General features: G+C 35.1%; 1 protein-coding gene across 7 annotated transcripts in view; it reads right to left on the bottom strand.

The window, feature by feature from the left end:
- Nucleotides 1-25,700, bottom strand: part of LRRIQ1 (leucine rich repeats and IQ motif containing 1) — a 102,472-nt gene that overhangs the window by 53,803 nt on the left and 22,969 nt on the right. For 5 of the 7 annotated variants that reach the window (XM_085045998.1, XM_085045989.1, XM_085046003.1 and 2 more), the window contains exons 15-18: nt 23,649-23,825; nt 16,350-16,826; nt 14,414-14,549; nt 11,879-11,998 (exon numbers count right to left, since the gene is read on the bottom strand). In XM_085045998.1, the coding sequence (XP_084902124.1) occupies nt 11,879-11,998; nt 14,414-14,549; nt 16,350-16,826; nt 23,649-23,825 (910 nt within the window). The remainder of the gene's footprint in view (nt 1-11,878; nt 11,999-14,413; nt 14,550-16,349; nt 16,827-23,648; nt 23,826-25,700) is intronic. The other 2 variants (XM_085046007.1, XM_085046008.1) reach the window with 1 other exon arrangement.

The raw sequence follows: 25,700 nt of genomic DNA, 5'->3' as shown, positions 1-25,700 counted from the left end.
GGGTTTTCTTTCTGAATTTTTATAATAAAACTTTCATCTTATTAGCTGTTTCCATTTATCCATTAGGATCAAGAACTTTTTATACTAATTCATAATGCATTTTTTATGCTTTGAGAGACTACTTCTACTCAAAGAGTCCCTCCTTTGATTTTTCAGCTCATTAATAAACTCTGGAGGCTTGGGGATTATTTTTCCTGGCATATTATATGTAGCCTTTTTAATTTTGTCATTGCTTAATTTTTCAAGTATTTACTCTATTGCTTCCTTTGCAAAATATAATGACTACAACAAGCATTAAACTTCTGTAGTATCAGAAACAGAATTCAATCCTAAAAGCAGCAAAGTGAGTGAGAATGGTTCTGCTAACTTTAATTGGGTCTGAATAAGCTGCTGAAAAGTCAAGTTTAAGTGCAAACATTATTTACACAACCTAATCCTAGGCATCTTTTATATACTCTGGATTACATTCTGGAGCTAAACAATCTTTCATAATATATCATGACAATACATGTAATTAGGGCTGTTCTGAGTCATATTTATACCATGAACAAAAAAATAGTTCTCAGGACAGTGTCAAACCTACAGTCAGCTTTGAAGCACTTCTACAAGTAACTGTCCAAACTGTGAATAATGCCATCACTTATTGCCTTTCATCTCTCTGAGATCAAGGAGGATCACAAGAGTATAATAGAAACCAAACCAATTCCTGAAACTGTACGATGGATTGAAGCAGAGGATGCAAAAAGACATTAATGATACAGACTGAAAAGAAAGACCAGCGTTTGACATCCAGCAACCCTGTTCTGGTCAGACCAAATATCCACCTACAACAGTACTCTGCTTCCAGAAGAGCTCAGCATTGGTTGCTTATGGAAAGGATGAAAAACACCAGACATGATGAGGACAATCCTTCCTTTAGCATATTCTTTCAGACCTTGGAAACTGGTGGTTTAAGGACTTTCTGCTAAAATCTAGGGAAACATTCGTCACCTTAAAACAGTAATCTAATTTCTAATGACAAATATAGGTATCTAGTCAGTGTGTTTGCCATGTCATCTCTATGTCAAACTAGAAAGAATGCAAATCATGTACACCACTCATAGGACGTAACTGCTGAAGCAGTGCAGATTAACTTCAAAAGGGCAGCATGTTGGATGCCATGGGAGCTGAAGCTAACCCAGGTTTCCAAACATGCTGGACCTCAGAATCACCCAAGAAAACTGTGGAACTATCTATGAAAATTAGGGAAAACAAACTCTTTATGCCTCTTTCATTACTTCTCTGAGTTCCTCATCAACTCATTCACTGTTTTCAGGACAGTAATTGTTTAGTCAGAAATTTTTTAAAATTTCTCTTTATGTAGTACATTTATTTATATGATATTTTAAGATAAAAACAAGTAAATTACCCATCAGAATATAGACAAGCAGAAAAAAACTAACATCCAAAACACACTGTGAACTCATAGTAATGACTGGCTCCTGATCATTACAGCATAACAGGAAGAATGGCAGGGGAATAATGAAAAGGATCTTCTACTAGAAACAGTATTTCCACATTACAATTTCATAGAAATAGTGGGTGGAATTCTCTGCTTTTAAAAAAAGATTCACCCTTCATCCAGTTCACCTGCCTGGTTTTATCCATGTTTTACTGTATTTCTGTACTTCTGCTCCCCTCTGTGAGGCAGGCCATTAGTGTCATCCTTAGGCGGAATGATCCTTTTTCAACCAGATTTTACAAAGTGTCTGCCCTCTCCACATGCCAATTTGTTTTCAATAAGAATAATACATAATTAGAATAAATAAACAAATCAGAATGGATCTTTCCATTAGTCTTCTCTATAGAATACAAATTTGAATGAAGTTCTTCAGGCTGTTGATATCCTTGACTTCAGTTTTCAGTGAGTATATTTGAAAAGTGCAGTTAAAATCTTGTTCACTAAAAGACAATAAAAAATTTCAAAACTAAGACAAATGAAAAGCAGAACCTTCAACATCATTCTGTAACTATTTCAAATAAGCTGACAAAAATTCTTTTGGGGCAATACATTCTACATGAACTACTTTTCCTGGTGCTAAATATCCTGTAGGTTGAATACCTGGGGGAGGGGGGGCATGGTGAGGCACAAGAATCATATGCTGAAGCTTCACCATCTGAATACTCACAGCCAGCCCACTGAACTGTCTTTCATCTGGCAGAAAGCTGTAACTTTCTCGGTTCCTGGCAAACATATTTCACTCTGTAAGATATTTTATTTAAATATCATGCTAGTCCAGGACAACATATTTAATTTCTTTTTAAACTTAACTTCATGTCTGCCAAGGCCTGAGAAGTTGCTGGGAATTTGTTCTCTAAAATCCTAAATAAATTTTAACAAATTTCTTAAGAAATCACAAAATTTTAGCTCTTATAGCTGAAACCTATGGAAGAACCAGATCACTTTTCTATGCTCCTTTGTATATTGTTGATAGACTGTGATTGAAAACTTCCTTTGAAATTAAAGATCTGAATATATTTGTGTATTTAGCCTTTTCTTTCATCCAGTCCTTTGAGGAATCAGATTACTCTATGGACTAGCTTTTCTGTGAAACTCAAGTTCATGTGTAAAGCTTAGTTCAATGTTAGGAAGTTGAACATCAGTTCAAACCCAGACTTTATAAATAACTTCCAAAGTGAAGAAAATTTCAGATATGAACATCCCTAACTGAATCTTCTATCAGCTGCATTATTATTCCACTTCCAGTACTACAAAAATTCAGTCTAAACTCTGCCATTTTAAATTTATATGTAAATGAATTGAACAATATTATTAAAAAAAAAATCTTTCTTATTAGATAGTTTAGTGGATACACACTTTACAGAAAATATATCTCTGAACTGCAAGGAGTAGGAGAAACAGTCCTTTTCTCTGAGTTTGTCTTCCAGTATTTTTCACGTATTTTATGTGCTGAAGATAAATAGGTTAGCACCCTAATAAAGGTTATTTTAACCTTTGGCAATGCTTCTTTTTCAACCCTGTTTTTATATAAGACAATATATATACATTAGAAAAGAAATCTGGGTACAGCTGCATTCTTATGACTGCTAAAACCAAACAAAGTTTCAAGCCAAAAAAAAGCAGTGAGTATCACACGAATTCCAGAGAAACGTTGCAATGATTAATTGATCCCAAGAGATTTTACAGACTTACAAAAACTGGTTAATTATTAGGGCACATTCTTGTAGGAAAATTAGAAGACAAGGACAGTTGTCCATTTTTAAGAAGGAGATACTGATGATTACCGGAAAAATCACATTCTGTTAATAAAAACATCTAAGAAAATTTTATTACGGAATGTCACCTGCAAATGTAGTTTTTCCTAACTGTTTAATAGGCTTAGAAAACTAGCTATTCTCTAAAATTCTAATGCATATACTTATATTTGTATTTAATACATGTACCTATGATGTGTTTGCTCTACACAAATGTGAATAAAATTATGAAAAGAATTTATTGTGGAAAAGTAAATGAACAATGAAAATTTCAAGGACCACAAAAGCTTTCATCCAAGAAGTTGAATGTCTACATACATAATTAATTATCCAAAAGTCTGAATCTTATTGTACTTCATGTCAGTCATCCATGACCTATGTGACCTAAACTTTTCTAAAAATGCATTTTTGTCTTAAGCCTGGCAATGCTCAAAGGGAGCTTTTTGTCCTTTCTTTGAATATAGGAATCAAAAATACAGATGGGTAAATGGCAACCTCAACTTCAGAGGTTAGACATGGTTCAAGTAAGCATCAGAAATACATACTTCAAAAATCTTTTGAGATATAAACCTCCTCCCATCTCAATAAATATCAAGCTCCTGGAACCTTCAGGCCACCCCTCAAAATGGGTCTAAGACCCCAGATACAGTCTTTCCCCATTAAAATGACAAGAACCTTCAGAACTTCCCCTCTCTGACTCTGGCACATGACACAAGTTTTTGCTGTTATATCTCTATGAACCTTTTCCCAAATTTTTCTACTTCCATGGAAAAAAATAAACAAAACTTTCAAGGGGAAATTAATTGAAAACTTAACCAAAACAGACATGGAACCCCTCAACCCTACTCCTTAAGTACTGTGCATTCAAAGAATACACCACTTTGAAGGCTCATAACTTAAAATGTTCTATTAAGCTTAGGTAATGAATATTAAAACACAGTAGAAAAGGCAGCTGTGCTTCAGCTTGCAATTTTGTGCAAAGAAGAGAAGTCATGCAGAAGCACAGGGTAATAAAAAATAGACTAGTTACAAGTTTACAGTCATTTAACCTTTAACATGTTTCAAAGTTCATGTTACATGAGAGATTTCATTCAATTTCAAGGCAACTTTTCCTTTTTGCTTAAAAGTCCTTATTCTAGAAGCAAGAACACAAAGGGATTTGGAAGCTGAAGAGCAAAGAAGGGCTAAGTTACAAACACAGATTTTTTTGAAATTTATGTTAGCAGACCTCTAATTACACTACAAAATGCCTAATTCTAAAGAAGTATGTCTAAATCATCTCTCAGCTTTACTTATCCTATCCTCCTTATATGTCTCTAGTAGTGTCTCTTCTATATGAAATAAATTATCCACAAATGAATCTCCAAGTTTAAATTTGATCATTCATACCTGTATTCTCAACACCTTAAATCTTTTGGGACATGTAATGATACTCGTTGGAAAGTTCAAGAGCTTCAGAAGCTGATTCTTTGGGAAGTTTTCCTGATTTATGAAATTATCAATAGCTACTGCTATTTCCATATAAAAATTAGGTTTTTAAGTATTTTTAATGCAAAAAAAAAAAAAAAAGAGTGAGTACTAGGACAGTATTTAGCATTTAGGATTTCTTAGGCCACTCTATTCAAGGGCAAACTAGACAATGTTAAAAGGTTTTTAGCTAAACTAAGATAGTATTATAGCATATGAGGTGTTTGAGTTATTTTTACCATTCTTTGTTTACACTGTTAGAAACTAAACAATTGCATGTGAAGTCCATTATGACCGCAGATCCTTTTCTGTGGGACTGCTTCCTACAAAGCCAGACCCTAGCCAACAGTATTGCCCATACATTGGACTTTGAACTTGCTGTTGTTGAGCATTCTAAGGCTCTGGTCAGCCTGTTTATCTAGCCTGCACAGGCTGCTCTAAAGAACACCCTGATCCTCCAGCACAGCAACCAGTGCCCTCAATACAGTGCCATCTGCACACTTGAGATTGCATTCTGTTCCATCATACAGGCTGCTAATTGCATGTTTTACTAGTTTGGTCCCCCTACCATGCATGATGGGTGCCATGAATTACTGTCCACAGGTTGGATTTTGCAACACAAAACTATTTGAGCCTGGCAGTGCAGTCAATTTGCCAGTGACCTTACTGTCTACTTTTCCAGCCTGTACCTAAATAAATTTTGGAAATAAGACTGGAGACAGTCAACAGCCTTGTTAAAATAAAGGCATGCAATATGCATTGCACTCCCCTTATTCATAGTGCCAGTCACCTCAGGACAGAAAACAAGGAAGGTGACCAGCCCTGGGTAAACCTGTGCTGGATTCCCACAATCACCTTCTTTAATGGGTGTAGAAACGGCTTCTGAATGCACTTACTCCAAGCATTCCCAGAAAGTGAGATAATGTTGATAGCTTCTAGTTCCCAGGCTTTTCCTGAATTTTCTGAAGATGGGTGTGATGCCTTCTCTTTTCCAGTCACCAGTAACCTCCCCAGTTGCTCTGATCTTTGAAAGATGATAGAGAATGACCTCAAAATGACATCAGGCAGCTTGTTGAACCCCCTTGGATGCATCCTATCTGTTCCCTTGGACTTGCATATGTTCAAGGGAGTTGAGCTGTGCTGCAATTGGATAACATCTGCCTTATTCTAAACCAAAAGGATTTCAAGCTCCAGGCAAAAAGAGACATGTAGAGATTTAAATGTGGATGAGGAGAGAAGCTGACATCTCATGTTCCTCTTTGGTTCCTCCATTAAGAACTGCAATTTAACTCAATAACAATATTCACTGCATCAATGGTTGTTTCTCACAGAGCACATATTCTCACAAATCAAATAGTTAGCTCCTGGAATTTGTACACAGAGAGTACTAAAAAATCTTTTTTAATGGAAGTCAATGTATCTGGACATACTAAATATTAGACATTTAACTAGATATTTTAAGCACAACCTATATCAATACCAAAACATCCATTTCAAGATCACACAAAAATAAAGAACTTAGGGAAGATATATTCAATTATTAGAGAGCCTTAGCTCAGCTTTCAAGAGACTCCAGAGACAGATGTACTCATTGAGAACTTAGGACTGTATTATTGCTTCCATTTATAATGATGCTTTTGGCTTAGAACAGCTTTCTTTTGAGGCTACAGCAGTGAGTAGACACATCAAAGAACTAAAGCTTTTTTCACTTTGATACATTTTTCCATTGCATGCCTTGCTTATTCAATTTTGTTGCTTGACTTTGTCTTTAAAGAATAAGACTAGGAAGTATAATTCATGATATCACTGTACTTTGGTATGACATAGAAGCTAAATGTAATTTAGAAAAATACTGTACCATTTGCTACATACAGGCTCCAAATTATATCAGTAGGGCCATGTATCACTAGAAGGCTTTCCTTTGGGAAGCATTTGTTTGAATCTGGCTATTTAACCAAGAACTGGATAGAAACAAGCCATGAAGATAGGTTCTGTTTAAAAATTAACACCATTTCAGATGGTAGGAAGAACTCAGATCTCATGGTAGAAGGCCAGAAAGCAACCAGAGCACGTTCTGCATGAGCTGTGAAGCTGGAGTGTTAGTGACAGGCTTTAGTACCCGTGGTAGTGTTTATTTTTTCAGCTACTGGCTGCAACAATCTCCTTCTATGACCAGAATATGTATGAGACAACTAGAAAATGAGATGAGCAGCAGTGCTGAAAGGGGCAGTTTTATGCATCTGCTGACGCGACAGACTGTGAATAGCACACAATTCACTAACACAGCAGCTGAAGTAACAGGAACATATCAAGAGATTATTGATAAATACTCATGGAAAAAAGATTGGTCCTCTAATACATTGCTTAGGAGAGAGGTTTTTTCTCCTTTGTAAAAGAAGGGCATGGATCTTAGGAAATTTTCAACTTTTTTGCTTTTCTACAACACTGTAACTTCAATGAAATTTGATGAAAAAAGGATCATATTCTTTGCAGCATACAATACAGAAAAGCTGGATGCTGACCTGACATTTACAAGCAATTACAGGAGCTAGACATATATAAGAGTGTCAAGATATAAGAAATGTTATGGGGACCTTCTAATCCACGGGCTACACTTATTTCCTGGCGCTAGTGAGAAAACAGCAATCACTGTCATGAGCTCACAATCATAAGCTCCCAGTCTGAGACAAACCACATTATGAAGGATTATCAGAAAAGAAAACAAAACACATCATATGGGTCTAGTTAAGACATGTGATAAGAATACTAAAGATGGGAGACAGGAGGAAATTGTTGTTCCAATTACTGTTTACTTATTAAGAGTTAGCATACATGAGGTAGTTCTTGTTCTTCCCACCCCCCAGAAAAGAAAAAATGAGAAAAAAAGGAAACCGCTACCTACCTGCTGTGGAAGGCAAGAAAAAATTAGGAATGACCATGTGTCTGAGTGTGGATATGCAAAAAAAATGAGAAGGAAACTCCTGGACAATTATTTCAAAAGCTGTCAAAATAACTGGAATTAAAAAAATCTGCATCATCAAGCTCAGAAAAAAACCCAACACTGTCTCAGGGCAACAGTGTTATCTCCTTTGATGAACAAAGCTGTGACTAATTTCTTTTTAACTTGGTTGCAACTTACAAAGTGAGTTTCTTTTTGAAAAAGTATGATTAGAGTGATTTAAATTAAATTAAAAATGAAGTTTTTAAAAAAAGAGTACTTTGTGTGCCATGTAATCATCAATATTAATTCTTCTCTTGATGAGAATAAGTTGTGTCCATATGTTTATTCAGTGTTGGAAAAAATAATTTATTCAGTGGTCATTGCTCACGGTAAAGAATTGTCTAAAACTCATCATATTCAATTTATTCAGCTTTCTGACAACTTGGCAAGTTTAAACCTCTTGCATTTCGCTCACATCATACTTACATCAAGAAAATAACAATACTGATATTTAGATGGTACAGAAAGTAAGAGCTGTGTCAAACAAATGTGCTGTCAGATTTCATCCACCAGAGGTAAAGTGAGCTCTGCCTTGTAGATCGTTTGCTACATGGAAGGACTGCTGATGAAAGGTTGCCTTAAGATCAGCCTTTTGGAGCATGTAGGCTGGAATTCTCCAAAGTCCACATGAAAGATGTGAAGATATCACTAAATACCAGGCTCATACTTTCTGGAACATCTGTTGGCCAGATCTTTCATGTCATCTGGGACAGCCTGTTTGACATTGCACAATCAAACAGACACAAAACACTACTGCCTCTCAATGTCTTAGGCAAGGTATGGGAGCTGATATGAATAAAAGAAGGTATCAGCAATGGTTCAGGTGAAATGATTACTATTCATGCTATTGTTAGAAAGATAAAGGCAATTTCTCTAGCCCAATCCCATACAATCAATTTTCCATGTTAAACTTGTAGTAAAAATATACTATTGTTCAATGGGCATAAATGAAGATCTTTGTCAGAGATTAGCATTTTCCTCCATGCTGTTTCACAGCCTCACCTTCCATGGAACACTGGGTACACTGAGTTTATAATGAAGATATTAAACATTTTTTTTTCATGAGGACTGATGCCTAATGACTTAGTGCACTGCGATAAGTGGTTTAAATAAGTGCTTGCACAGTAGTGATTTTGTAGAATGTTAGATAATAGTGAATAAAATAATAGTGACTGAAATCTACATAACAGTATAAGAAAAACCTAAACAATGACCACAACACAAAGTAGGGAACTATTAAAAAATCTTTTAGACAAGATTTAATACATTTGTACCAGTCTGCAATAAGGGAAGGTTTTTCTGCCCTTCTCTCTCATTTCACTCACCCTATGCAACAGTGAAATCTGCAGTACAAAATGGTGTCCAAATATTTTTCTCTTCCTTCAAACCCTAGCATATGGAATCTCTTAGCCCAGCAATACGTACTCCTCCCTACACACTTGTTTGAGACACAACAGATAGCCACTGATACCATGTGTCATTATTTGGCTCTGCTTCAGCACTTTGCTATGAAACACTGAGACCAGAAAGGAAGGAATAGGAAGTATAGACTGTTCCAAGATTCTGCTGCTTCTTTCTCCAGAAGTAGGAAGTCCACATGATTTGGTATTACCCAACTGCAGAGAATGAAATAGCTACAGACACATGGAAAGAGGCAACCTAGCACTGAGTAGCTAGTCTGTGCTAGAAACAGCAGAGTGCATGACCAGTATAGCTACACCACACATCTCCACAATCAAACTCTTCAGCACAGGCAAGATATACACTTGAAAATAAAGAAAAAGAAAAGAAAAAAGTATAACAAATATTGCAGGGTATAATTCTAGCTACGGTCACCCATGTTGAACATTGAAATAATCACTCACTGAAAAAAGAATATCCTTCATACACATATACATTGTAAATTTGTCATATACACTGCTCTGTAGAAAAGAGATGTTATATTTTTCATCACAAGAAGCTAAGGGCTTGAGTAACTTATTTGAAATCAGTCTGTAGCTCAGCCTTTGAGCTTGCTGCACAAATTAAAATGTCAGCTCATGGTTCACCTGTCATCATCTGAATCTAAATACTTCCTGAGAAATTCTCCCTAAACCCATGTTTTATTTCATTCCTGACAAAAATAATAATTTGGAGTGAAAAAAAAAAAAAAGAAAAGAAATGTGTGGCAACACCAGAGGGTGATACAGTACAAATCCCTCTGAAATGAGCAGGGTTTCTTTTTCCTGCCTTCTCCACCTCTTCCTTTTCTCCCTGGCCTCAGTAACACCTGCCCAAATGTGATTGTCCTGTTGACAGACAGATGGAACAAAATTGTCTATGTAGTTTTCAGTTAAGCAATTAAAAGAACCCAAAACCCAAACATGACAGGGGTATTTAGGCCAGACAGAAAGAAACAAGAATGGCTCAACTGAATTACAGTATGCAAGACTCTGGCCTACTGGCTGAGTAATTCAAAACAGGATATTTTCCTTTTTTAATATATGAACAGATACTTCCTTCCTGTGTGAAGAAATAAAATCTTCAACGTTCTGCTTTTTATTATTTTAGAAAGAAGCCAGGGATCAGAGAACATCAACTAATGAAACTGTTTTGTATATGTATTTCAAATTAAAATGGAAAAACTCCTAAAATTTAAGCCAGATCTCTATGTTTACACACACACGTTTCCCGTCTACCAAATGATTCTTGGGACTTCTGCCTCAAACCTTTTGCATGCTATTTACCAAAGCAGTAATTCTGGAAGTGTACCTTAAAATAGCTGCTGAAAAGGAGACGAAAAAAATACAATTACTCTAAGTCATCAACTCATTGGTAATAATTTCATTGAAAGCCCAGCGATTTTCGGTGGGGAGGAACTGGCAAAAGAAGCCTGATATCAGATGACCAAAGACTGATCAACTGCAAACTGCACTGCACCAACCAACATTGATTTCATAACTCTCTACAATCTGTACAAACATCTGATTATAAATGGGACCCAGTTCTACCAGTAGCAGGGCTATTGCATCAATCTCCTTTGCAAAATTACAGTGGAATATTGATAAATGGCTCTTGCAAAGACACAGCAGCTGAATAAGCACATTCAGAAACAAGAGTTCATGAAAAAAAATCTTAGTCACATCCTCTTAGGTCTCAAATGGCCACATTGCTGTCAGTTTTCTTTGCCTTACCTGAAGGCATTAAAAAAAAAAAAGGCAGAAAGCAGTTCTCCAGACAAATACATAGTTCAGTCATCAACAGCTGCCTTACTACTTACTATGCATACTGGGTCTAGAACTTCTCATGTAGACTGTCTTTTGAGTCTAAAAAGACAAAATTTCTTTAAAGATTCTTTTTCTTGTTTACTGAACGGCAATATTGATCCAACAGACATTTTTATTTTTTGCCTAAGTACAGCTAAATTCAGTTTTGAATGTGATGTTATTCCTCAAATTCTTCTGGAGCCTACTTTTATTTCTTAGAATGGAAACTTCTGATCCAATTTCAATCATTTTGAAATGGAAAGAGCATCTTTAACTCTGTATAGCTTGTAAAAATAAGTAGGAATAATTTCTGGTTATTGTGTGTTACAGAGCTGCTAAGTGTGGGGTTTGGGGTTTTTTTTCTGATTTAACTGTACTTCATAAATTACTACTGTATTTAGACCTGTGATCTTTTTAGCACTCTACATATAAGACTGCTTCACGTCTTGCTTTGGGGATATGTTCTTCTTACTGGAATATAGCTGACATTCAGTGTTGAGGTATTTTCTCTATTGTTCTCATTCTATCATGAAAATGAACAAAATACACATTACAATATTACTGACACTGTAACTTGTTGCTAAAATACTAAAATGATAAAAATTTTGAAACAAAAGAAACTGTTTCCTTATTCTCACTTGACTGCCCATTAGCTGTAAAAATATATGGGGTTCTACAATAGGTGTGACACTAATAGCACAGTAACTACCAGAGCATCTCCAAGAGCAGGAAGCAGTTAATCCAATATAAATACATTTAAATCAGCTATATATAATAAATACTTCTTTATTTCTGGACATCCAACATGTTAATTTTAGCCTTGGTAGTACTTTCAATTTCTTTTATTTCCAACACCTACATGATTGCTTAAGAAGGATAGTGAAGATTTAATGCTAATTACTGTGCTTACTTCAGAAAACGTGAAAGCATCCACATTTATTTCTTCATATTCATCCTCCACTGCATCACCTTTAGCATGTGCAAGAGCACTGGCCAGTTTCTTTCGCAAAAGAAAACCCTTCCAAAATGCCTAAACAAAAAATTTAAAGCATGTTATACATAGCCATAGATCAACCCAAAATCCAGATTCTCCAAGTTATCCCATTAGGAAGATAAAACATCTTGGGCCTTTGTTTAATAGCTCAATGATCTGTTTTTTGAACTTTATGTGACATTTAAAACTACAAGACAAATTAAATGCCAGCATATGTCTAAAGCTTAGAGTACTCAAGAGGCTCTCCACAAGTAAGCAGAAAGGAATCCTGCAACTCCCTCAACTACAAACCTGGGTCAACTAATTAATTATTTGACAATTCCTTCAGGGACTATTATAAACTGAAAGGAAAGGCTACATAAGAAAAACCTGAGTGTCAACTTTCAAATTACTAAGAATAAAAATACAGTTGTACTAAATGTCTTATAGTTTGCAAGTAGCTATTCTTGGAGACATCTCATGTAATTGACCTAGGTCAGTCACTCTTTCTTAACTGTCTAAGATCTTTAAAAAAAAAAATATTACCAGCAAGCATAATCATCTCTAAGAAAAAGGAGCACATGAGGAATTAAAATACTGGAAAATGAGCAAGGGTATTAGGAACACATGCCAAGCATAGAATCATATCCAGCAAAAACATTTCAGAGATCAAAATGAGATAGATGGAATTAGGAAAACTACATTCAGGACAGGAATTTTCCTCCAAGTCAGTATTTGACATCATCAGAATTCAAGATGCCCCAAGTGTTTAAAACACCATGCAAAAAATTCTCACTGTCGTGAAAGAAGTGGTTTTGTACATCTTTAATGACTCTGCAACGAAAGCACTAAAATAGCAAAGGTAAATCTCATATTCTGGCTTAACATTTAGACTACTAATTTTTAGAAAAAGTTTGTCTAACCACAAACACTATTAAAATGTTGCTATTTTACACACATAATTCCTGATTATGATAAAATGATTAAATGTTTTAGAGCTGCTTTCTTATAATTTCATTGTTGTTTTTTCCTACAGGCCTTCATAAGCATCCAGATAAAATATCCTGGTATTACTGAGTGATCAAATGATAAATACATTTCATTCAACAAAGACAGTTTTTACAGATTCAAAGGAGAAAAGCAATCCTAATTATAAATGCAGAAGGCTAAAATGTAAGGCAGCTGCTAACACAGATCTATGAAAACACCAGGTCAGTGCTTAGCCATGATCAAAAAGAAAAATCACATTTTTGTAGGTTTTAAGAAACAAGATAAAAATTTTCTTACTGCACAAACTCATTCTATATCTGCCTATGGAATTCAGCTCTTGTTGCTTCTTTAAAAAAGGATGTAACATATCATGGCAAAGTTCAGAGAGGGACAAAAAATAATTACAGAGTAATGAGAAAAGAGGATAAACAGACTAAAATTTTATTTAGAAAAAGTGGATGTAATGATGGATGTATGAGAGATCTGAAAATCTTTAATATGCACAGAAGATAAATAATAAAAGACTTTTATTTTCATACTCACTTCGGGAATTATCATGCTTGAAACAAATAAAAGGAAGCATATATTAATTACTATATACATTTGTTAAACTCACCACTTTAATATACAGTAGAGGTCAAATACATAAGTAAGTAAAAAGCTGATTAAATAAGTTTATGGGAATCAATTGTTAATATGCTAGCTACATATTATACTCCAATAACAAATTTTTGCCTCGAAATCACTTTGTCACTTTTGAAATTTTTGTATAAGACTTCCACTATGGAAAGTTTCCAAGTTAACTTGAAATATGGAAACAACAGGGTTGATTTGCTTCAAAATGTAGAAGAAAACCCCATGAACCATGGCAGCTTGGCAGGCAAATACTATATCTGGTTACCAAACTAAAGAGAGTCAAGGTATGGACTTCAACTCTTGCAGGTAGTAATCCATTCTGTTAATGTTTTTAGCTCAGTATCTACCACCGGTCAGCCTAGGCCATGGTCCATTCCCAAGGACAATACACATAAAGCAGTCCTGGGTTTTGGAGATGGGAAGAGAAGGAAAGACATGGATAGGTAGGATAGAAAAGACAGGAAGATTAGTTAGTCGCAGAGATACCAGACATGACATATTAGTTACACGGCATCTATCAGTTTCATAGCATAGACATATCCCTGTAAGAACACAGGCACAGTATCTCTTAAGCACAATATTAGAATTAAATCAAGTAAAAATATTTCAGGGAAATACTTGGTGAAAAAAGGGAAAATGCTTTTATGTTTCTATAAAACTTTGTTAAGATGTGTCTCTTTTAGAAACATAAAGCTTATGCTGAATAAATGCAACAAAGATGTTTTATTATGAAACTATTAATAAAATAATAACAAAAATACATAGAAGATTACAAGTACACAAAATCAGTAAGATTTTTTTCTTATTAGACTTACAAAATAAATAAAGAGAACACCATAAACCAACCTGGATTACTGTGGCAGCTTCATGTTTCTGTCTCAAAGGTTCTATGAAGTGATGAATCTGTGTGCTGCAGCCATTTTTCCTCTGAGCATGGCACCGTCGCCAAAAGGACTGGATCAAGGATGCTGCCATATGTAGTCTCATGGAGAAATAAATACTTTTATGACTCACAGAGCCTCACCAATACAACTGGATTATCATATCTGCCAAACTTCAGCCATAAAACATAGCACTGTGCTTTGAGACAAATTAAAAGCTTGCCACTAAACAAGCAATTACAATCCAGATGTGACATGTATGTTCAGAAACACTGGAGGATATTCATATCACTTAACCTCTGGAACCCAATTATCTAAGGACTAATCTCTGCTGAGCTGTTCCATATATAATCACTGTAGAGGAAGAATCCTCAAGGGAAGGATTAGGAGCAGAAGTCATTAAACAATGATTGAACAAACTACTGGAGGGGTCTACTTATTTCCACAGACCATATAAAAAAATTGAAAGAAAACTCAATAAAAAACCCCAAAGAAACAAACAGCAAGCACTAAAGAGGGATAAATACTGAAAACTGCATGAGACTGATATTTCCAATGGAGCAGGCAGAAAAAACAAAGAAAGTGCAATTTCACCTTTTGCCTGCTTTTACTCTTTAAAGTACTGACCATTGGTTGTATGTGTACATTTTCTAATTTGCTCATTTTTTAACAAGCATTATATACAGCCTATTTAGATCTGTTCAGTTATTCAGACTTCTAAATATATGTTCAACTAATTTATATTGATTGAGAAAAAGTATAACATCAGCTCTGCATTATGACTTTACTATCTATACCTCAGAGGTCAAGACAACACAAAAAATGGTTTGCATTCTATTTTGAAGAGTACTTTCCAAAAACACACTGACAGAAGTCATTTAAAAGATTAACTAAAAACTAAATGAACTATTTCAAAATTTTTTTGAAGTATTTGTCTTCTGCAATAGATTATTTTATTCTTGCTTTCAATTTGCTGAGAGGTGATCATGAATTGCATGGTCTTCCTTAATCATAAATTTTATGACAAATTATTAGTTTTTTTAAGTACCTACTAAGCCCTGTTTCCTTTTTACTGCAAGTCTAAACAGCTCAAAGAAGCACATATACCATGCTTGCATTTCACAGTGTTCTCAAGATATCTGTTTTTGAAACTGAATTCTTATGAAATTTTAACTCAATTCTTGACGATGTAGCGCAAAAAATTCAGCTTCTGTTTCCCCTGACTGTACATCCAGAACCATACAAATCAGCAGCAAGTACATTCCAAAGAGGTAAAAAACCAGTCTGTTTCAAGCAGGAGAAAATTTGGGGCCACAGAACAAGGTGAACTGGCCTCTCACCCCTGCCTCTACATTTTAATAAGCAGGTTAAAGCATGTTGGAGGAGTACCAAAAGCAGGGCAGGCCATTAGCTCTTCAGTCATCACAACAGCAAGAGGCTGGCCTAAATCAAGGGAGTAGGATGGTGGATTTAACCAATTTTTCCTCTTGCCTTCTAACAGTACTGACTGTAAAAGTCTACATAGATGAATCTTGAATATTTAATGAATAATTTGGCAAAAAAGCCTTACACTTACAGTTTTTAGTTAATCTCCTCCGAAGTTTCTGCAAAACATTCAGCATTTGCATTCCTAACTCTGTATATGTCATTGAATTGGTGTCTTAACATTATTTGAAGTAAATAAATATATACATCCTAATATACCAACTGGGAGAATACTACAAAGGATTCTTAATTGTTAATATGGAAGCCTAGTGTGCAAAACCTTAATATAACTCTTCGCTGTCTAATAAGCTTAAAAATTTTATCTTAAAAGTTCTGTGCCTGTTTTAAACACGAAATCCTTACTACTATTGTATATCTGTACAATCTATTTGAAAGCAACCTGACATCCGTCTTACCTTTCTGTATCATTCCCCAAGTGCTGGAGATTTCTTCCCAAATCACTTGGTACTATCACTGACTGCTGCAGTGTGAGTTGGCCTGACATGTTATTGGTGCCTTTGCTCTCCCCACTGTAATTAATACAAGATTCAGTGCTCTTCTGCTTCACTCTCTGATCTCCTCTGTTTTCCTTTTGGTGCACAGGTACGGAGGAGTTAATGAATGTGGCCTGAATATCGGCTGTAGTAATCCATCTTTTGGAAGGATCCAACAAGACCTGTTTATTTTCTGTCACACCCATGATAAAGAGGTTATTTTCCTGTAGGCAGCCAGTGGATGTTTGCCTTAAATGATTTTGAAGTGCTTCTGGTCCATCTCTGTCAGTAATGTTTAGTTCACCATACTCATGTGCATATCGATGTTTAATACTAAGTTTCATCAACTGATTAAAATACCAGCATTGTGCCAGTGCAGAATCAATAAAAGAGGTAATTCTGAAAAAAAAATTAAAAAAAAGACAAAAATGTTTTTACATGTTTGACTGTTAGAATGCTTTGAAAAGAACCCACAAACCCTCTATTATTTTCTAAAATAGCTTCTATTTTCAGGTACTCTTACATGTTTCCATACTCTTACAGAAATTATTGTGATTGGAAATCCAGTTTCAGTACTTACAAATCTTAACAGAATTTGTCATTTTTGGACATATTTAAAATATAATCCTACAGATTTCTTATTTTACTCTGACTTTTTCTAAAAAACGTTTCCAGTCTTTTTTGAATAGGCATTGGGGCACGCATTTCACTATTAATTTTCTGTGTGATTAGTGGCAGGTGAACCCAAAACTTTTAGAGGATTTGAGGAAATTTTGCCTTAATAATCTAATTTCACATGGGAACTATGAAAGCTAATATGAAAATAACAGTCATTTTATAATTTAGATAAGAATTAAAGCAACAAAACCCAAACTTAGATTCAAACCAACAAACCACGATATCTAAAGAAAATTCAGGAAAACATAAACATTTAAGTACAGATATTTTTATCAACATAAGGGAAAGTGCTAGACTGAAGCAATGATAATCTGTGAAGTCTGGCTCTCATTAGTTCTTTGTGTTACACTGTCTAAATGATGAGGATAAGTAAGGGTAAATATGAACTAATTGTTACAGATTCAGACAGCTGTCTGTACTTTGGATGATGTTTGTCCATTTTATTAGGCAGCAGGTACTTCTGGAATCCTGAAAACATTTTCCTTTAATAATATGGAAAGACGCAAAGATCTGTATTCTGGTGCTAATTTCAGAGCAGTACAAAGTCAATTCTAGGTCAGAAATCCAAGACAAAAAGTAGAAAGAAGATCAATTTTCTTGTTAGTCTGGTCCTAAAATTATAGTTAGAATAATGGAGTTTTCCTTCCTGTTCATCATTCTCAAAAGGTGAAGGTTATAAAAGGTTTTACTGGGGACTCTTTACCATTATAATTATATCCTCTAGTGAAGTTGAACTAAGAACATCTTAGATTTTTAAGAATACAATCAATCAGCTTTTACAAGAGTGGAAAAGATTCCAACTCTTCCTGTGCTACTGCAACTTCAGTGCTACTGGATAACTGTGAATGGCCAAATTGATCCACACAGCTTAAGCACAAAACTCCCTGTGCAATAGCTGTACATTTGATTGTCACCACACAACATTACTCCTACTGCTGTTAATTCCACACACATGACAAGCCCTAAAAATATCTAAAGCAATCTGTGTATTTGTTTAAGAATCTAACATACTACATAGTAAGAATAGCAATTTCTTTAACAGAAAATACTTATAGTATTAGTTAAATATTTTAGTTAAATACATTGAATTAGTTCAAGTATTTAAAAAAGTAAATTTGGTACATTTCAACAAAAAATAATACGGTGAGAAGACAAAAAAAAAAACCCCAAAAACCAGAAATAAAAAATCCATTACTACCTTTTTTTTCCCTTTGCTTTATTTTGTTTATGAAAATTAAAATACGGCAGAAACCCCCAAAATTTTTTTATATTGGGCAAAATAAACTTTTGCATGAAAAGCATATCCTGACTATACTTGTTCATTGTAAAAGAAAAACAGAAAGAATGAAAAATAAACCACCATAACAGTGAATCCTCTCCTTTAATAGGTGCAGGGGTACCTCAAGCAGCTGTTTCATCCTTCCAGTGGCTATGAATATGTCAAGCAGAAATGGGTGGGGAGGTTGATGGGATGTGAAAATTCAGGCAGAGAGTAACTTTGTGGCTGCCAGGGATCATGTCTTAGTTTTTTCATAGAGGTTGCTTTTGGGGCAGTTTTTCCAAGCACTGGCTGCTAAATACCATCTTGTCATTGTGGGCATGAACCCTCTCCCATGCGTTCCCTGGCAATCAATATCTACACTTTGATTTTGTAGGATTTTTAGGCTGCCCTCTGTACCAGTAGCTTTTCGGTTTAGACAGTCAGATTGGCTTAAGTTGAAAGAAACTAAAAAGGAAGCTGAAGTGATATCTCAGAGACTTATGTGCAATGAAGTGGCATGGTAACTGTGTTTGAGGTTCTCTGTGAAGGTAAAGCTCCAACACACAGACAACCACTGTTATGATGGGGCCTGAGTACTAGGGGGCAGTCAGCTTGGTGGCTCCCTTAAATGAACAGGGATATCAGGCATCCTATCAATGCACTGCAGCTTTCTCAGTGTCTCAACAGCACTGCATTCTTGACACCAGAAACATGCTCCAGAAGATGGCTAACTTAAATCCCAGAAAGGAAGCTCCTGTAATGGAAAATATGCAGGACTAGTTTGCTTCTTTAATGGTAAAAAAACATACAAGGAAAGAGAGAAGACAAAGAAATAGGACAATATTAAGACTTTTGATACCACAATATTTCATTTTCAATAATGTAAATTCATTGTTTGCCTTTCAGACCTTTTCCAGTATTATTAGTCAATGGGTCTGATTACACTAAATCTGGAATTACTTCTTGGTTATGATACGACCAAGGTTTTAAGCATAAACTGGCATCTAGACAAAACAAGAAATGGAATTATCCTATAGAAGCACCACCATCCATAGTATCTGGCTGCTTAGTATGTAATGAAATGTACACTAATATGATGGCCTCACTACAGAAAAATTTTTATGGCTTCCAGCTTTGACCAGCACATTTCTTCATGTTCAGTCACTGCCTGGCTATCCACGGCTTTATTTTGATCATAACAAGTGAAAGTGATTTATGCCACATGCAAATTTTAGCATAACCACACAGGATGCACAGCTTTTGCAGTGGGAGAAAGGGGTAATAAGCCAGAAGAACATGGGATGAGTCTTGTAGTACTGTACAAATGTGCTAGACTAGCAGCCCTAAACCTGAAGACCAAGTTATTATTTTCACAAAAAAAATACTAAGAGCAAAAAGCTAACTGTAGGTTTTTTTGTTTTTTTTTTTTACCAGATACTTCTCAATTTTTGCTAACATTTTCCAGGGACTTTGAAGAAAGATAAGAGCATTAGAATCGGATTTTAATCTATCTAGAAATTTAAGCCAGGCATTTATTAATTTATTTATGACTGTTACCACTTCAGTGCTCACATCAATCCACGAAGTGTATCCATCGCTGTCCTGGTGTAATTTAGACTAAACCCTACTTGATTCCCATGCAGTGTTTGGCAAGGGAGCAGTAGAAGTGGGGAGGAGTAAACCCCACTGGCAGCACCTAGGAAGCGTAAGGATCAATGCACAGGCTGACTTAACAGATATAGGAAAGGAAAATTATTCATGTTTAAAGGCCCTCCGTGGCATTTAAATCTGCAAAAATGTTGCTACTTAAGACATTTAAAGTGGCAGCAGAGGCCTGCTTGTAGAGCTGACACATTTTGTATAGAATTTTCTACTGCAATCACACACACAATGGCTGCCTGGTTATTCAAAGAGCATTATTTTGTCAGAAGGGACCAGTAAATCTGGAAAAGTCAGCACAGCAAATCTCTCAGAGGCAAAAGTGACAGGTTTGTAAAAAACAAGCCAGTTCTGATCAGGAATGGCAGTTTTCTCTCACCCCTTGCAGCTAAATCATAATCAATATTTGACCCCTTCGTTTTAACTAGTTTGTGTGCCAGTTAAAACCTTGCTTAATATTATGTTTTTCCCTTTGTGGCTCTACTGTGATTTTCATAATTACAATACGTGGAATATTCAAATAATACACCTCAATTTATGAGGTGTACTATTTGAATTTATTGCTTTTGTTTGCATTAGTGTGGAGTGAAATCTAATGACTTCAGAGACACTTGAATAAGCTCTGATCCACTACTGATGCTCAACTGCTGCTTACCCAAGTCCCTTACAACTACATGAAACAGATCACTGTAGACATATTCTCTCCTTGCAATACCATTTATGAAATTCCTGTAATTTTCACTGTAATATGCACACAGTATTTATAAAGTTCAAGTTCCACTAGCCAGACAACTGCACATCTGGTGGCTGAAAATAAATTGCTGCAGCCCAGGTGTCATATTATTTTTTTACATGATTATTCATTACAAGTCATCTGAAGATCATGTGACAGAAAACATTTATGAGAATAGAGAAATTCAGTTTTAAATGGCAACAGCAGAGAAGTTTTGGGAAGAAACAGCACAGAGAATTTACATACACTGGGCAGCAGTGGTGTATGAAACAGATTAGGGAAGCAAGCAGTGATTACTTTTGGCAGCTTACATACTTGAGGTCGCACCTACAGGGGCTCATAACTTAGTGAGATGTGAAACAGATAGAAGTTTGCTCTATTGTTGGCCTGTTCTTTAGCAATGTCACATTAATTCAAAGTATTGCAATATGTACATATGATAGCTATGCTGCAAAGGCTTATGTACAAACAAGTTGTTTAGAGTTCCTTTTATGAATTGCAGTTTTCAACCATTTTCAAGTCATCCATAAATTTTACTTCAGTCAAAATAAAAGATAGATGGCCTCAACACACAAGAAATTAATTTTAAGACTAAATTTGCCACAAGACACTTCAATCATGTCAAAGTTACCAATTTAAAAGATCATGAATGAATTCTCAAAATCTTAAAAAATCCATAACCCTCCCTCCTCCACACTCCCTGCGCTCCTTCCACCCAAACCATACATTCAGGAAACAAGAGATGTTTACATAATCACCTCTTTCCACTACTGTTCTTCTCAAAAATCTGCAGGTTCTTTCAAACAAAATTTACATAGAATCATAGAAAAGTTCTCAGTTGAAGGAAACTCAGGAGGTCTCTAGTCCAACCTTCTGCTTCAAAGCTGGGTTAACTCTCAGACCAGACCAGGCTGCTCATGGCTTTATCTAGTCAGGTCTTGAAAACCTCCAAAAGCAAGACTGAACAACTACTCTGGGCAGCCTACTGCAATTCATCACTGTCCCACCCTGAAAAGGATTTTCCTTATGTCCAGTTGTACTATCTCTGGCTGGAATGAATTAATTCTCATTACAGTTCCCCATATAGCGCTGTGGTTTAGATTTGTGATTTAAACTGTATTGATAAATCACTGATGTTCTGCTGAGCAGTGCTTGGACAGAGTCAAAGGCCTTCTCTCTTCCACTCAGCAATTAGCCTGGGAGTGGGCAGAAGGCCTCCTTTCTTTACCTCCTTCCTAGGTAGAGAACTTTGCACTTGTCCTTGTTGAATTTACAGGTTCCTGTTGACCTCTCCTCCCTTCTTGCCTATGTCTGACTGACAGCCCTCCCCTCAGACATGTAAACAATTGCCTTTGAATATTTGTGATCTGCAAGCACAGTAAGTGTGTGTTCCAAGTCCTGCTCCCAGTCTTTGATAAAACATGCTAGAAGTACAAGTCAGCTTCCAGAAAGTAGCATGAGACACTAACTATTCACAACTAACAGATGATCTGAGCCTGACTGACCAACAAATTTCTTATTTATCTTTCTTACATCCATTCATGCAGAATTAAAAAAAAACTGTTAAGTTTTAGGAATATCATCTTTCCTTTCCATTTTATATTATTCTGCAGAAGTTAATATGAAAGTTAGGTCCTTAGATTCTACTACAGTTTCCTCACAGGTCACATCCTAAGTATAAATTAGCACTTTTTCTGGAAAAGGGTAGTGATGAAACAGGTCCTAAATATCAGACACAGAAAAATTTTCCCAACCATAAAAGAGGAGAGCTTTATTTTCTTTTACAAAAAAGGAAAGAAAGAACACCATTTCAGGATGGCAAATAAAATAGGAAGTATCAGCTTCCCACCTGCAAACCAGAAGACAAAAATCACAGAAGTGGAGAAGACCTATCTTGATGGTTTAATGGAGAAAAATAACTTCTAGGAGCCACCTAGACATTATATCTGTCATAGAAAACAGCACTGCAAACACAGTGCAAACACAAAATAGATAGATTCTGAAAAAAATGTGCATACTTTTCCTGAACTAACAAAGTATGCAAGGCAAAGTTCTGACTAAAACACTGTAAAACACCACATACTTCAGCTGAACTGGGATAATGTTCAGTACTTGGCAGAATCAAGAAAACTACCTTTTCAAAAATGAAAACATAATTTGGATATTCAAAGGACTATAAGGATATTGTGAATCTGTTAGGAAATGAAAAGGAACTACGAAAGAAAAAAACATGCAATATTACCAAGTTCAGAAATGAGAAATTTGAGATATTTAGATATTACAAAACAATTAAAACATAGCATGTGTAAGTGATAAATTACCACTTGCATGGTCTAAGCTGAAGTTAATGGACAAATACCACGGTAATAGTGATAAAGGTAGCAAGTACGACAAAATAAAGACCTGTAAACAGATCCATCTGATTCTCTACCTTAAGAGAAAAGAGGTCAAATCTTTTGCAGTTATTTGAATGTGAATAACATACACGTAGGAAAAAATGCAGAAAGAAAAACAGAGCATATTGCACCAACAGCCAAATTAGATTTGATTAAGTTAAAGTTAGAAATCATGACAATATGATTATTCAGCTTTCAGGATTTAAGCTACTATTACTGCATAGCACTGTACTATGGTTATGTATATGAATTTATTCAACTACTACTAACTGAACCACCTGTTTTCTCAAACTTAAAGAAACAAAACTCAAGGCACTCATAACTTAACACCTGTAAAATAGACTTTGCACTGAAGTCAACGATTCTAATCTCTTTCTTATCCTAATACATTTCCAGATAAAAAAAACTAAGTAAAATTAGTAAGTCAACAAGAACTTCAGTAACAATATATAAAAAAAATTCTGAATGCAATTTATATTCACATAAATACATACTCCAATTCAGCAGCCTTCTTTTTCAGTTGAATATTTTCTTCAATTTGAACTTGACAAAGTTCCAGGAAAGTTCCTAATTCTGATGCTTTGATTCTTTCAGTTGTGGGTAAAGTATGAGGGATTAAGATTTCATCATCAAGAAACTGTAAACTAGGAAGGACCTCCAACAAGGAAGACCTCAGGAAAAAAAAAAAGTCAGAATTAGTTCTTTAAAAAAATCCTTATACTAAAACACCCATTTTATTGATACAATCATATAATAATACAGAACATGAAGACAGTTCTCTAAATATTTGTATGCATTTATCCTTATTTCATATGTTAAAATATTAACTAAATATTAACTAAAAATTTATACTTAAAGTAAAAAATAAAATAAAGAATTACACATAATAAGAACATAATAAGACTTCTTAGCACTTTGTTGGTACTAAGAGCACTGCTGAAATACTGAAACCAAGAAAATCAACCTCAACAGCCTCAAAGCACTAGACCCAGAATTTTTCCTGCACAAACCTTAACAGGGAAATTTGACACATTTGTGCATAGGCACCTGTAATGTATTTGATTAGTAGGGAACATAGCAAACTAAGTCACAGGATTAAGATACAGCACTGATTTTGTTGACACATAAAAAAATTTTAAAATTTAAAACTACACAAAATACTAAACCTTGCCAATTCTATTCCATTTGCTATTTGCATACACCACATATACTGACATGCTATTCAGTATGACTGACAGGAAAAAAATCTACTTTTGAAATACTGAATTCACATCAGTGAAAGGAATGACAGTAAAGATGACATTTCCTTGCTATAAAAAGGACAGCTGGGGCTACTCATGTAAGAAAAAATATGTATGAGAAACCTACCTACCAAAAAAAAAAAAAAAAAAGGTATCATCAATGTGGTCTGGTTAATTTTACTGTGAGGTGGAAGCTGGGGAAACTCGTACTGCAACCTTGTTTCACGTATTTCTTGTACCAGACCAAACTTGTTCAAAGTTTGAAGACTGCAAAATTATTTACAACAATATATCAACACTCAGTGTTTTCATTAACAGTTTTAAGTAACACTTCTTTTGGAAGAATACTAACTGTAGGCTGCAAATCTTCCTAATATCAAAAAAGATAGTTTTGTTTTCAAAATTTTGGAACTCCCTGACTATTCCCTGCTAAGGTAAAAGACTATTACTCAGCTCAGACAACCTACACTAAGTTTAAAATCAAAGAAAGTTTCTATGACTATGTTATAATATTCCAAATAACAGAATAGAATATCAGTTTTTGCAAATAGAAAACTTTCCTTCTCTACTGCCCATTAATGAAGGCTAAGACTGTCTGAAGTACATTTGGAATAAAATGATGGGTTTAGATCGACAGTTCCGAAACACATATAGAGAAATTAGCAAAGCTGATGTTGAATAGCAATACACCAAAACAGTGACATATCAGACATGATCAGTGATGGAAGCACTGTGTCTTAGAGCTATGGGATCTCAACACTCATTTTTCCAGCTGGGTTTCTCGTGGTGAAGGGCTGAGTCAATATTTCATTTAGTGAAAACTTCCTGGTGAATATTCTGTCACTTAAGAGGCTCTATTAATCATTATAGCATTGAAACATATTCCCCTAGGAGTGCTCAGACTGATCCTAGGGTTTAATTTTTAGAAAGAGATTTCTTACTACTTCACTTTTGTTGGTGTTATCGCTGGCTGGACATGAAAGTACAAAACCGATTGGGAAATTTTACAGCTAATTCCTTTGTTGGTATCAAGGGGTTATGTAAAGTTCATTGGAACATATTGTCTGAAGTTACAGTCAATGCTGTATTCAGCAAATCCATATTTCATAGTATCCTATGCTTTAAATCCTTTAGACAAATGAATCTCTTGTCTAATCATAAAAGCTCTATTGGTTTAAGCAATCTAAAATGTCAGTTCTCATAGTTAAATTGAAATACAGAAAGCTTTTCCCTCCAGGTTACAAGTGAAATAACAGTTAGTATTGCAAAATAGTGAAAATAGAAATCTAAAACATTTTCACAGTC

Source organism: Lichenostomus cassidix, chromosome 1Aa, assembly GCF_008360975.1.
Source record: "Lichenostomus cassidix isolate B80296 chromosome 1Aa, HeHo_3.0, whole genome shotgun sequence".
NCBI lineage: Eukaryota > Metazoa > Chordata > Aves > Passeriformes > Meliphagidae > Lichenostomus > Lichenostomus cassidix.
This window is presented reverse-complemented; position numbering and strand designations above follow the sequence as displayed.